Source organism: Salvia miltiorrhiza, chromosome 3, assembly GCF_028751815.1.
Source record: "Salvia miltiorrhiza cultivar Shanhuang (shh) chromosome 3, IMPLAD_Smil_shh, whole genome shotgun sequence".
Taxonomy (NCBI): domain Eukaryota; kingdom Viridiplantae; phylum Streptophyta; class Magnoliopsida; order Lamiales; family Lamiaceae; genus Salvia; species Salvia miltiorrhiza.
This window is the reverse complement of record NC_080389.1, coordinates 12,328,565-12,342,637: the sequence shown is the minus strand read 5'-3', so window position 1 is coordinate 12,342,637 and position 14,073 is coordinate 12,328,565. Positions and strand designations below refer to the sequence as shown.

Sequence of the window (14,073 nt, the reverse complement as noted above, 5' to 3'; positions counted from 1 at the left end):
AAAGCTCAATATTTTTCTTCAAACTCAAGCTTGGATCGCCGAAATCCTCTTCCTCTTTCAATTTTATTTCGTTGACAGCGTTGAGGTTGAATCTTGGTGAGTTCTTCTTCCCATAACTGTAAGAAATCTGTTTCTGTAGTCTGCCCTCCATATGTTCGATGAATTGTCTGACAGAAAAATAATCGACTTCAAGTTTGTTTTCTATCGAGTTTTGCTGCGATTTTTTTTTATTATTATTGTTTTTCACAGATAACTGGAGATCCAGTATATAATCACTTGACTTTAAATGAAGTAGAGTGTGGAAAGAAGCAGCGGCGGGATGGGCTCCTTGTTGCTGCCCTGTTTTGCCGGAGCTGCGCGCGTAGCGGCAGTCCCCAGAAGCGGCGGCGGTGCGGCTCTCCTTGCTGGTGCTATCCGTCGGAGAATGTGTTGTGCTTCCAGCTTGGAGGTTAAACTCGCCGGATTACCATCAATGGCGTCGACATTTATGCAGCAATTCGCAAAGACGAAGACCTTCAGGAAGCGATCGTCGAAGAAGTATTTGGAGGAGGCGATGTACAAGAAGTTGTTCAGCGATGGCGGTGATGGAGGAAGCAGCATGGAACCAACTGACGAAACACCAGCTCCAATTCATTCGCTCCGCCCTGAGATGAGTATTAGGAGGGGAGTATCAGAATGCTAAGAGGCTATGTAGCAGTTCTTCAAGCGAAGAAGAAAGCTGGAGGACAAAAAAAAGTTGATGCTTCCAAAAAGAAAAGAACTCGTCAATCTGAGATGAGAGCATATTTCTGTTTTCGAGATACTTTCCGCTCAGATGGTATGGAATTGTTTTGACGACATGGCCCCAAGGGATCATATTTCTCTACGAAGTCTTGACCATCATAGTATCCATGACGCTTTAAATGATTCCGACTTCTGATGGATGGCGTTGCAAAAAAGATTTGAGTTCAGCTTTGAATGCGTCAGTAGATACTAAGAAGGCAGGAGCTCGAAGATAGACCTTTGTCCGTCATCACTGCTGTCTTAAAGTTGCGTGTGGGAAAACTATGAAATTCATTGCTTTGCCTTGCTTGATCAGTTGATCTTGATATAAAACTCAACTCAAATCATAAAATTTTGTTTCTTTTGCAATGTATCTTGAACGCAGAAGCATAATAAGATTCTCCACATGCCGTGAGTGAACCATTTTTCTCTGTTTATTTAGATAGCTCTGTTTTCCATTCATTCTTGATATTGCTTTTTCCATATCAATGAGGCATTCCTTTTGTGCTTCAGTTATCGGCAGATATGCAAGAATAAGTCCACGACAAATCTCAAAGAAAGATTATATGTGTCCATTATCTTTTTTCAGTATGGTTCTTTAAAGGATATGGAGCTGCGAGGTATGAACTTTTGATATTAATCCCTCATCATGCATTCTTGTTGTTCGCTTTCTTCCATGTAGGAATTTAAATTTGCACCAACCACTTCAAGTCGTCAAGTGCATCTTATTGAAGAGTTTTGCTCGGATATACTTTTCTTCTTGAGAGCCGTGGATATTTTGCTTTTTGCAGATCTTCAGCTGGTTTCTTACATATAGGAGTTTTATGTGCCCCAACTTCAACTCTTGATTGATTGCATTCATTCTTCGAGGAATTTTGCTGATACAAATTCTGATCGAGTGCATTCAACCGAGGAGTTTTGCTGATAAAAATTGATTGAGCGCATTCAACCGAGGAATTTCGCTGATACAAATTCTGATCGAGTGCATTCAACCGAGGAGTTTTGCCTTTAAAGATTGCTGATTTTGAGGATCTTTTTTGTTGTGTGTATCTACTTGGACTAGATGACTCAATTCTTTTATAGGTCTTGGGTGCGCTCGGACCTAGGATTGCTCTAGTCTAGTTCCAATGGAGTTGTTACTTTTGGCGAGCGCGTGTTTTCGCTGCACTACTACTGGCTCAAGGAGTTATTACTTTTGGCGAGCGCGTACTTCCACTCCACTACTACCAGGTTTAATGGAGTTGTTACTTTTGGCGAGCGCATGCTTCTACTCCGCTGCTAGGTGTTATAAAGCTCGAAGTTCGGCGTATACTTTGGAAGCAAGGCGAAGTTCTCTGCGTCGGCACATAATTTGGAAGCAAGGCGAAGCCCTCCCCATTGGCGTATACTTTGGAAGCAAGGCGAGGCCCTCCACATCGACACATACTTTGGAAGCAAGGCGAATCCCTTCACATCGACACATACTTTAGAAGCGAGGCGAAGCCCTTCACATCGACGCATACTTTGAAAGCAAGGCGAAGCCCCCCACATTGGCGTATACTTTGGAAGCAAGGCAAGGCCCTTCACATCGACGCATACTTTGGAAACAAGGCGAAATACTCCGCATTGGCGCATACTTTGGAAGCAAGGCAAGGCCCTTCACATCGACGCATACTTTGGAAGCAAGGCGAAGCTCTTCACATTGATGCATACTTTGGAAGCAAGGAGAAGGTCTGCACCAACGTTCCCTATGCATCAACATTATAAAGTCCAAAGTTTAAGTCAGATCCAACATTCGAACAAAGCGAAGACCCTCCACGTCAACGTCATGAAGCTCAAAGATCAAGTCCAAGAAGATCGGATGCATATTTCATCAACAACTCTCAAGGACTACTCAAAGATCGTCCAAGAATCAACTTGAATATTGGAGAGAGCTCTTTCAAAGTGTGTTGAAGAGATGTGGAGACGCGGAGTTTAAGTTTGATCAAGAACGCTTTGAAGGTTTGAACCCGTTTTATTGAAGTTTTGTCAACTATTGACTCTCTTATTGTTTTGTTTCTTCACTTGCCTTCTTGCGCAACATTTATTGTTTCTTTTGGATTAATACACCATTTGACTTCAATCATCCAAGCATAACAATCAATATGCCCACCATTCATTTTACTCACCAAATTTAAAGGATGGACAACTTCAAATCATGACTGAACTCAGAGATATTTAAGCTGACTACGTACCCTTTTGAAAGGGATCAAGTCAAAACGTAGTTCAATGATCAACTTGAATTTTGATTGGGGGGGCGTACACAGTTTATACTCTTGCGGGCCAGGAGTGACTATTTATTTTACCACTATATAGACAAAGTGGGGCATATAATAGTTTAGCCACATAATTTACCTTTTGGTGGGAGAAGTTTAGCAGTTTAACCATATACACTTTCTTTGGTGGGTGTCGTGCATAATTTATACTCATATGGGCCAGGAGTGACTATTTATTTTACCACTATATAGACAAAGTGGGGCATATAATAGTTTAGCCACATAATTTACCCTTTGGTGGGAGAAGTTTAGCAGTTTAACCACATACACTTTCTTTGGTGGGTGCCGTGCATAGTTTATACTCATATGGGCCAGGAGTAACATGCAGTTTAGGCTCGTGCGTTATGGAGTTGTCTTTTTTTTTTTTCCAGGGGTAGTAGCGCTTCAAGAACTTTCCATTTATGAGCCCAACTCTCACATTGTCTTCCGAGAGCAACTTATATGCCCCATTGGCGTAGACTTCTTTTGAGAGGCGGGTTAGATAGTATTCCAATCTTTGTTGAGATTCTAATCTCTTCTTATCCAAAGCTTCCAATTCTTTGAGGTGCAAACGTGCATTATCCTCTTCAACTACTATCTCTTCGCAAGAGGTGATATGGTTTGATGTGGCAACATCTTCATCTTGCTGGCGAGGACTCTTGAAATCAACACACATTTTTATTCTTCCATTTCTCTGGCATATGAAGACCATATTCTCTGTAATGCTTGTTGTGATAACCCCACTTCTAATGAGACTTGCAATTTCTCGGCGCACTTGACTTTGAGCAGTATGAGGAACTGGATTACTAGCACTATTAGTAGCGTAGTAAGATGAAGCCACGCTTTCTCTATCTTCTTCGTCTTCGAGCATCTTTGAATCAGAAGAAGCTATACTTTCTCTATCCTCTTCATCTTCGACCGTCTTTGTAAGGATAACAGTCTTCATTCTGGCTTTCAATTCTCTCCCACATGTCACAAGTAAAGTGGTACATCTTTTCATATACGAGAAGGGATCGAGCTCCTTAGCTTATCTGTCATGTGCAGTCCATCACTCCCTTTTGTCTTGTCTTTTTTCCATGATTTGCCTTTGCCAAGTCTTTTAAAGACAGACATTTGTTGAACTTCTCTTTTACCCATCATTTTGAAAACAGAAACTCTTTGAATGCTTGAAGAAACCTGGATTTGTTGGGTGCTAGCATAGTTACTAGTAGCTCTCTTGATGGCGATACGAATGGGACTCTGCAGTGCATACCCCAAGCCTGCTTTTGGGTTTTGGCTCGTGTTACTAGTCTTTGACTTTGACATAGAGCTTTCTTGAGGATTGTATCCAGCATTCACAAGAAGTTTATATGCCTTCGGACCAAAGTGCTTTGAGAGTTCTTTGTCTGAGAGATCCCCGTGCTCTGCGGTGACACTTTGCTTTGGTTGGAAAAACCCTTCAAGCGATTCAAAAATTTGTAAACACAAATTTTATTGTATTCAATAAATGAAATAAAAAAATGTGTACAAATCCAATGTGGATTGAAATGAATTTGTTGCGGGTTGCGATTCTCTACTTTAATCCTCTGATTCTCCTCTTCGAACTTCTTCAAATCCTTGGAGGGAAATATAACTTCTTTATCTCCTTGAACTTGAATGTTGGCTTGAATTTGATTTGATAACGATAATACAAAGGGCTTCCACCTTATTTCTGAATCAAACGTTGACTTGGATGAATTTGATGAAGAACTCTTTGATCTTCTTTGCAGAATGCCTTGATCGTTGGAGATGACTTCTCGTAGAGAATTACTCCTTCAATGCTTGAGCTCTCAAATGATTTCTGTTCTTCCCTTTGACTCCACAAATGACCCATATTTATAGGTGAGGAATGGAATGGGCTGTGGGCTTTGGCCTGTCATATTGGACTTTTAGGGCTGAGTTGGCGCGATTTGATTGGCTCATCAATATTTGTATTTATCTACATAAAATATTAAATATTTTATGTAGATTTTCCACATGTCAATTTCTGATTAGTCAATAAATCCACATAATCAAATATTAATCATATATTTATTTAATCTTGGAATTATATTTAATTAAATTCCAAAATATAAAATAAAATATATAATTTCATATTTAATTTATAATTTCCACATGGTAGGATTTTATAGGCTATAAATTTAATTGCCTACATGATGAAATTTTCGACCTCTCTAAGACTCGAACCCAAGTTTAAATGATTATTTTTGCATTATAAAAGTCTTCTTCGTAGATTTCATTGATTTATTCATATCCATTAATTCTCATTCTTACGAAAGATAGCATTTTTAGTGGAGAATATATTCTTATTGCTAAACACCGAGCATTCTTTCATGAAATTAACCCTACTTATTTAGTATAGATATTTTATAGGTTCAATGCAATTAATTTATAAGTTATTTGTTTTTTGTTTTTTTCAAAGAAAATCAATAATAATTTCTTAATTACAGTTCTCACAATAAGATATTTTTATATTATTGCTTGGGTTAATATCGCATTCTATCTCAACCTTTCATTTATGTCTATTCCAACTTTTAAAATTTATCTATTTTATTCTCAAATTAATATAGAGGATTTTTTTAAATTCAAAATTTATCAAAGGATCTTGAAGCTCATGTTCTGGATTTGTCTGATCACATTTTGAATTTTAGCTTTAGGACATTCGGTAACAAAATAATTGAATAATAATTTTTTCGGAACAGAGAAACATATATACGTTCGAAATAATAATTGTAAATAGGATAACCTATATCATGGTCTTCAAACGACATCAATTATTTTTTAGTTCAAAATTTCTCTATATTGTTATGAGGATTGAATTGATACTGACAATGATGAAATTAGCTAGGGATTCCCTTTTTGATAAGGAAAGCCCAAATAAGATGTTTTCAGCCAATTTAAGGTTCAAATATATAAACCATACATAGACACAATTATAAATAAATTAATATATTCATATTATTTTAATATTATCGCAAGTTTAAAGTCACACTTGGTGGATCTAGCCACTACAAATCCAGGTTTATCAGCGTTGAGTAATATAAACATTTTTATTTTGTCATGTAAAAACGCTTCAAATTACATTGAAGAATAAAAAAATGGTTCTTGCACGAATGAATGCATGTATTGCTTCATCGAAGTAGAAATTTATTCGAAAATGAAAATTTATGGACATATTTTCTAATAATCAATACTACTTCTTCCCTTATTGTTTTTGACATCTAATGTGAATGGTTAGTTTTTATGCATCTTGATTTTTTTTCAAGTGAAGCATGTTTTTACGTTGAATGGATGAGATCCAATGTTTTAACTAATAAAAAATAATTATCTACCTTAATCAAGTGGAATAAACACTAATTAATAATAATTGTAGAAAAAAAATGATGAAAGAAAATAAATAAATAATAAAAAAGATTGAGAGTCATGAGACATAAAATTTGATACAGTGGATCTTAAGTGATATTGAATACTTTCTACCAAAAATTCACTCATCGTATAGAACTAACTTATTACTTTATAGCAAAAGCTATTCATCATCAGTCGAAACATACAGCCAATTTTTCAATTAAATTGAATTATTTTATCAATCATATATTATCATTCAAATCAAACACCTCTTTACAATTTTTCACAATCACAAGGGATGAGGAGTAAAATAGCAGCCTTGCCTTAGTGGGCTAAAGCCCAATAAAAACCATAAGAGAAAAGGCCCAAGTCTAAGAATGAGAAAAGTGAGCCCAACCCTATCATTTCTCTCTCAATCTCTGTCTCTTCTTACGCAGAGAGCCTATCTGCCCTTATGGCAATGTGAAGTATTCTTGTAGTGTTCGTTAGCTTTGTTTTATTTTACTAGCAGGAAGAACGTGCGATGCACGTTGAACACGTTTGATTTTTACTATGTTAATAAAATTGATCATAGATATTTTTATATAGTTTTGAAAACGTTGAACACGTTAGATTTTTACTATCTAAATAAAATTCATAGATATTTTTATATAGTTTTGAATATTTGTATTAATTCATTTGATTATTATTATAATTTAAAAAAAGAACCAATGCAACTATTAATGAATAAATTTAAAAGTAATAAAGTAATATTCATGCCTCTAAATAAAAATGCCAAAAAATCTATGAAAAACATCCTAAATTATCTAAGTACTGAGCAAGACGAATTTTAAATCTTTTCTTGTTTGATTTTGACGATTGAGGATCTCTTCTTCTTATTTTTGGTTTGCAACAGAATGTTGTTCAACGGCAGATCATCGTCACTTGTAATGTCAATGTAGTCATCAAACTTTTTCTTGGTTATCCTTCTTTTTTTCTTTTGCGATTCTGTAGGCTGCAACTCCATCGTATATTTTTTCTTTCTAGAGGGGATTTTTCTTTTTAGATTTCTCGGGTGAATTTTTCTTTTCCTCCACTTCAGTTGACTCTTCTTCAATATCTCCAACATTGATGCTTTCCACTTCAGTCGGCTCTTCTTCAATATCTCAACATTGATGCTTTCCATTGGTTGCATTTTTTCATAAGAATTTATAGGAATTTTAAAGCATGAATGTGTTGTTCTTCCTCCTGGCATGATCCCTGCAGCAACTCCAGATGTAGCAGTTGCAAGAGCTATGTGTTTTCTTAATCTAAGATAAGCTAATAGTGCACGATATAAGAAAGTCTTTCCCGTTCCACTGGGTCCGTCTATGAAATAAATCCCACTTTCTGCTTTCTGTATGCATCTCAAAATCATAGAAAATGATTTCCGTTGGTCATCATTCAACTTTAACTTTGCATCTTGATCTTCCTCAGGAATTTGTATCGGCATCTCATGTTGTATCTCTCTAGAACAATTATTTTCTATATTAGCATCACAAGAAGGAATTGTGAGAAGATCATATGAATTTATATCTTTTCCCATGCTCTCTAACAAAACTCTTAAGCTCAACAATGTCTTAGAAACACGTTGTTGAATTGAAGTATTGGCATCCCTTTTAAAATCTTCAGACATAGCATCAACGGTTTTGAAAATACTTAAATTTTTTTTCTCTCTTCTTTCACTAATTTTTTTTTTACTAATTTTTTCTTTAATTTTTTTTATGAACATCATCAAATTTAATTCATAAAAAAAATACTTAATACTACATCTTAAATTTAAGTTAATGAAAAAATATTTAATATGGTATAAAAATCATAAAAAATAAATAAATTATGAAAAAACAAAATTAAAAAGATGAATAACAGTGTCTCTCGTTTTCGACCTAATCGCGCTGGCCTCTCTATATCTTTTATAACGATTGTCAAACCGTTACGAAAATCGTTATATATGAACGTATTTTGTAACGGTTATTTCAACCGTTAGGGAAATTGTTATGTATGATCAATATTTTTTTCTCTTTTTTCCAATTTTTTTTTCAATTTTTTTTAAATCCAAATATATTTATTTTCAAATAAAAAAATGTTCTAAAAATAAAAAAATTAGAAATTAAGTTTATTTTTAAATTAGTATTTAAATAAATTAGAGTCAAGTTTTTTTGTTTTTATCATTTTTTTTTTCATATTTTTATCATTTATTTTAAAAGTCAATTTTTTTCATTTGTTTTAGTTTGTTTTCAATTTTTTTAAAGCCATAATATATTTAATTTAATCTAATTTAAATTCTCAAACCTCTAAAATCCAAACCCTAACTCTCTTTCTCTCGTTCAATTCTCCCGCCCACAGGCCGCCGCCTCGCCTCCCATCAGTCTGACGCGCCTCCGGCAGTCTCCCCCGGTCCAACGCACCACCGGTCTCCGACCGCCCCGCCTCGGTCTGACTCGAAGCCTCCGTGGCAAGCCAAAAGTATGCTATGCCCCGTCGCGCCTCAGTGTGCGACAGCACGGCCCATCCTTTCCCGTCGTCCCGCCTCACCTCCTCCGGCCTCAGCGGCTCCGTTGGTCCGTCCGGCGACTCCAAAACACCAGCAGTTGCCAACACGGCGAGGTAATGTGGCAACTCCCTTCCCTAATTTTTTTTTCGAATTTTAGATCCCTAAATTCTTAGGTTTTGGGAGTGGCTCTTCCCTATAGATTTTGTGAATGTGATTGAGTTTTGTTTGTGGATTAAATCGAGATTGAGTTCTATATACCTTGTAGCCTGTAGGAACTTGGGGTTGAATATAACTCATTAAGATGCATTTGACCGAATGTTTTGATGGTTTTGGAAGGTAACTTAATAAAATTGCAAAACCTACCTATTATTATATTTTTCATTTGGTCTTCTGTAATTCCTTGATGCATTATTTTTTTCTGTATTGGTTCATAGAATCGACATTCTGCCTGTAATCTGATGCCCAAAGGTACAAATGGGGTTCTTTCTTGTCTATGGTAGCTGCACTCAGTAACCCCCCCTCCCCCCCTCTCAGGAAGATGAAGATCATTGGGTTCGATGATGAAGTAACCTACTATCTCTATGAAATGCCAGGAGCAGCTACCTCAGATGTTTTCCATCTCCGGTAATATATAAATTATCATGGCATCCTTCAATCTTGATTCAAGCTATAGCTCCAAATGAAACTTTAAAGAAATTGGCTTCTGTTTGCTCAAATTTCAAGCTCCTTAGTAAAGTTCTTTTTTCCATTTCAACTACTGTAGCAAAGTTCTTGTGTATTTGCACCATACTATACTAGATTCATTGACCGCCAGCTAATGTTCTTTCTTTTGCTGTATTTATGTCGACGCACATGGCCTATGAATTGCTTCCTGAGTCTGGAAAGGTAAGGATGTCTGCTGCCTATTTTAATGTTAATCCCTTTGTATTTATTTTCTCTCTATAGTTCTTTTGCCTGATATATTACATTGCTTGCAGATTGTTGCCTTTGACGTCGACTTACCCGTAAAGCAAGCATTTCATATTCTGCATGAGCAGGTAAAACGATTTGGTATCTGTAGGTCGATATTTTTCCTGTCTTCCTTTAGATAATAATTCTATCTTATTAATTATCAGAGTTGGCATTGGTTTTTTATTTAAGAACTAATAATCCCATGATGGTATCAAAATGTTGGATTCTATTTTGACCCCTGCGACTGCGAGATTTGTCTTACATGTTAATTATACACACTTTTGCTTGCCTCTGCTTATGTATTTTTATTTAGTGCAATTCTTTTCAACCAACAAATTCTTTCCAGGGTGTATATACGGCGCCCTTGTGGGACTTCTCAAAGAGCCGGTTTACCGGAGTTCTCAGTGCACTGGATTTTATTTTGATTATGAGAGAGGTATATGCTCTATTATTGATATAAAGAAAAATTATCTCTATTTAGGTTCCCCTATTTTCCTGGAGTTATAGAATGTGGTTAGAAATGTTTGGGGTCATTATTTGATATCTAAGATTCTGTAGAGCAGTTCTCGGCTTTTGGTTTTGTTGAAATTGGACTAATTGTTCTGCGGGTGGAGGAAAATTTGACGAGTATGAAGAAAATTTATAATTGTATATTATAATATACACTGGTAATTGTAATTTATAATTTTTATTAAATTTTACTTCAAGACAATTTCTATAATTTCATATTTGATCACAAGTTTGTTTTTCTTATAGTTTGCATGAGGATGCTACTCCAAAAAGGAAATTGATGAAGTAAGGATAGAGTGGGTAGAATTTGTATGTAAAATCACAGATGAGTGATGATGGGTAAGTTTTATATAAAGTTAATTTTTTTATATTTTTGAGATATAAGGTTAATAAATTTTATAAATTGATACTTGAAATATTTTAATATTGCAGATGGTGTAACTTGCTTGGTTTGCAGTTATGTTTCAATTAGTACGATGATGATGTTTGGATTCTAATGTAATGTAGGATGATGATGTTTGGATTCTAATGTAATGTAGGGATGATGATGTTGGATTCTAATGTAATGTAGGGATAATGATGTTGGATTATAATGTATGAATTTTATTATTAATTTATGTATTTTTAGCTTTTCATATTATGTTTTTAGATTTACTGAAATATAAATTGAAAAATCAGGAAATTTTAAATATAAATACAAAATAAAAACTATAATATAGAATAGACAATGGTCAAGAACTTGTTGTATATAATAGAATAGACAACAGATGATCAGTCGTTGTCTATGAGAGAATAGACAACGGGTTTTCTCATGTTGTCTATCACAGAATAGACAACAGACGCTAAGACGTTGTCTATGAGAGAATAGACAATGGTCCAGAACTCGTTGTCTATGACCGCCCATCAATAGACAATACTCTCATTTACAACAGTTGATTTTGTAATAGACAACGGATTCTGACCGTTGTCTATTAGCGTTTTTTTTGTAGTGAATTTTTGTTCCTCTTATTCATATGTAATGCTCTGTTCTCGGTAGAGATATTGCCTTGCCTTTTCACTTGTAGCACACATAGTAAAATATTCAGTTGGCATTGTTTTAGAAACATGATCCCACAACAAAAGCTTCTGTAGATTTTGGGATGCGTGATAGGATACAAACTATTTATTAGGAAGGTGAAGTTGTAAGTTGATAACTGCTAGAGAAATATCATTCAAACCAAATTCACAAATTCTCCACATTGCTTCTTGTGCAAATACCCATCGTGCATCTTGAAATTGTTTGATTTCATCAACTTGACGCGGATGATCATCTTGGGTTATATGAACTGACACCCTATCATGTCCCTTATAGATATATTTGTACAAATACTTAACAGTTATGATACTAGAGCATACCTCAACATTAATATGACAGTTGTATCTGGACAATAGATGTGCATTATATGGTACAACCCATTGGTTGTCTAAGTCTGCATTCCGAACACGTACAGTTGATCCATTTTTTCTTCTTCTGTAAATTGGATATCCATCTTTACCTTGTTGTGTGCTTTCACAATATGGTCGTGGATAATGGCATTTGCATTTTCCTGTCACCATACAAGGATTATTTAGATTTTTCTCTCCACAAGGTCCAATTCAAACAATTCGGAATTGTTTTCTTCATCGGGAAGTTCGGCACTTACAAACTTATCTATTTCACTTGTCATTTTCAACTTATGCCCGGACTTGAAAATTATCAGCATGTGGACATGTGGTAACCCTTTTTTTTTTTAATTCAACTACATCAACATGTGCAGTTACATGTCCAAAAATTTTCCTCTTAAATAATTGATATTTCAAATCTTGCAATTTTGCTCGAAATACTCCTGTAGTTAAGTCTGGACGATCTTGAGCTGCTTGACCATCATATAATGCTTGTTGTATTTCTTTCCACTCTAGATTGCAAGTCATTGTAATGAATAGATCTGGTTTTCCAAATCTTTGTACTAATGTCAATGCATCAAGATATCTACGACGCATATCTCTTGGTCATCCTATAAATGTTGCTGGTAAAACAATTCTTTTGCCAACTTCATTCCCTCTTAATTCTCCATTGAAGACACTATTCACAATTCCTTGATACAATTTTGCTCTCATACTTGCTTGGTTTTGACGATAATAATCTAGTCTTGTTGTCTCCAATTTTATGTACATATCCACTATATATTGCTGTAATAATCTTCCAGCTAATAAGAGTATGGATTGTCTTAGATTTCTAATCTGTATCTTTTAGCAAATATATTCTCGGCACGATACATGCTTAACGTTTTCTCTTCTAACACCTAAAAACATAGAAAAATGCAATATAAAAATAAAAAAAAAGTTATATTATAGTGATTAGTAAAATAAAATAAATATAACAATATACAAAATAAATATATATGCCAACAATTGCTTAAAATATATTCATTATCACCTAAACACTCTAAATACAAATCAACACTTTATCGATTCAGCTCATTCATAGATAGGATTTATAGATTATGATTAAGTAGGGATTTCATTAAGACATATGCATAATGAGAAAAGTAAATAGCCTTAAGCTAAGGTGGAGCATAAATATTTGCAATTTGTAATTGTAAATTCTGAAAATCAATTTATATTATTGTTTATATGATTAGTATGTTATAGTTAATGGGTAGGAATGAAAAGAATGTTCTCTACTCATAGCCAATTATAATCTCATGATTGGAATAATATAACTTTAGAAGAATAAAATTATCCAAAAGTTTAATATAATTTATCAAATCAGTAAAATCAATTATAAACATTATAAAAATATAAAATATGATACTTGTCACGACCGGACTTAATTAAGGATAATTAAACCTGGAAACCATGACTAAGGGAGGGAGGTAAGAAGCGGGAGTAGAAAGGGGAGTGAATAAATAGAGAAGGATCGTACTTTTTCATTTATAACGCAGGAAACATCTAATATATATATAACGGAGGTTTAGTTGCAATGATTCAAGTAAACTAGTAAGTTCGGATATCTCCGACTTAGCCAAAATAACATAAGACTTCTTTGAGTACGCAGCGGAATAGGGGTCTGATTACATGTATGAAGACATGTACCCAAGAGTTTTTCATAACATATAATATTGAGACAAAAGAAGATTCCGCTTGTCACTTCATCACCATCGGCTACTGCTCAACCTGCACATTTAGAAATACATGCAGGGCTGAGTACAAAGGTACTCAGTGGGCACATATGCCTACTATGAAATATAACATGCTTCGTAAAGTTGTAAATTGTCATGCCATCATAAACAGTACAACAAGGGGGTTTTTCGCTAAAAAGGCCCAAGCTTACTAAATTCATTTGTGATTATTAAAGTTCGAGTGATCAGTCTAAGTTATCTTGTAATCTATCATATCTGAAATTGTGTGCCGGAGAGGTGGCCACCTCTCACGGTCACTTGACCGGCCAACCCGCTAGATGACTCACGGTAACACGTGTACACTAGCCCTGGCAGGATAGCTATCAACTGCTCAGGACCCGAATTCGATTACATATCACATCAGATAGATATCATACCAAAATTGAAACATTTATGGCAAGACAACAGTTGAAATAATTTTCAGTTCAAAGATTATGTAACGGAATAACTTGTTCAATTGTAACATTAAACTCATTTGATATATATGAAAGTAATGCCCACC

The 14,073-nt window shown here is 34.9% G+C and overlaps 1 protein-coding gene and 1 long non-coding RNA gene across 5 annotated transcripts; both read left to right on the top strand.

The window, feature by feature from the left end:
• Positions 1-8,692: 8,692 nt before the first annotated feature.
• Positions 8,693-10,525, top strand: LOC131017620 (sucrose nonfermenting 4-like protein). Of its 4 annotated transcripts, XR_009099691.1 has the most exons (7): positions 8,694-9,023; positions 9,176-9,246; positions 9,345-9,378; positions 9,445-9,795; positions 9,888-9,947; positions 10,208-10,297; positions 10,420-10,518. XR_009099691.1 is itself a non-coding variant. In XM_057946438.1 (5 exons), the coding sequence occupies exons 2-5, from the start codon at positions 9,751-9,753 to the stop codon at positions 10,456-10,458; spliced, it is 234 nt and encodes a 77-aa protein (XP_057802421.1). In that variant the 5' UTR covers positions 8,693-9,023; positions 9,345-9,750; the 3' UTR covers positions 10,459-10,525. The 4 variants fall into 4 exon arrangements, 2 of the variants coding, with proteins under 2 accessions (XP_057802421.1, XP_057802422.1); XR_009099692.1 differs by lacking the exon at positions 9,176-9,246 and having other exon boundaries at positions 8,695-9,023; positions 10,420-10,514; XM_057946438.1 differs by lacking the exon at positions 9,176-9,246 and having other exon boundaries at positions 8,693-9,023; positions 9,345-9,795; positions 10,420-10,525.
• Positions 10,526-10,617: 92 nt separating this feature from the next.
• Positions 10,618-10,968, top strand: LOC131017685 (uncharacterized). The gene is made up of 2 exons (XR_009099782.1): positions 10,618-10,710; positions 10,804-10,968. It is a non-coding gene; the product is annotated as an uncharacterized LOC131017685 (long non-coding RNA).
• The last annotated feature ends 3,105 nt before the right edge of the window (positions 10,969-14,073 follow it).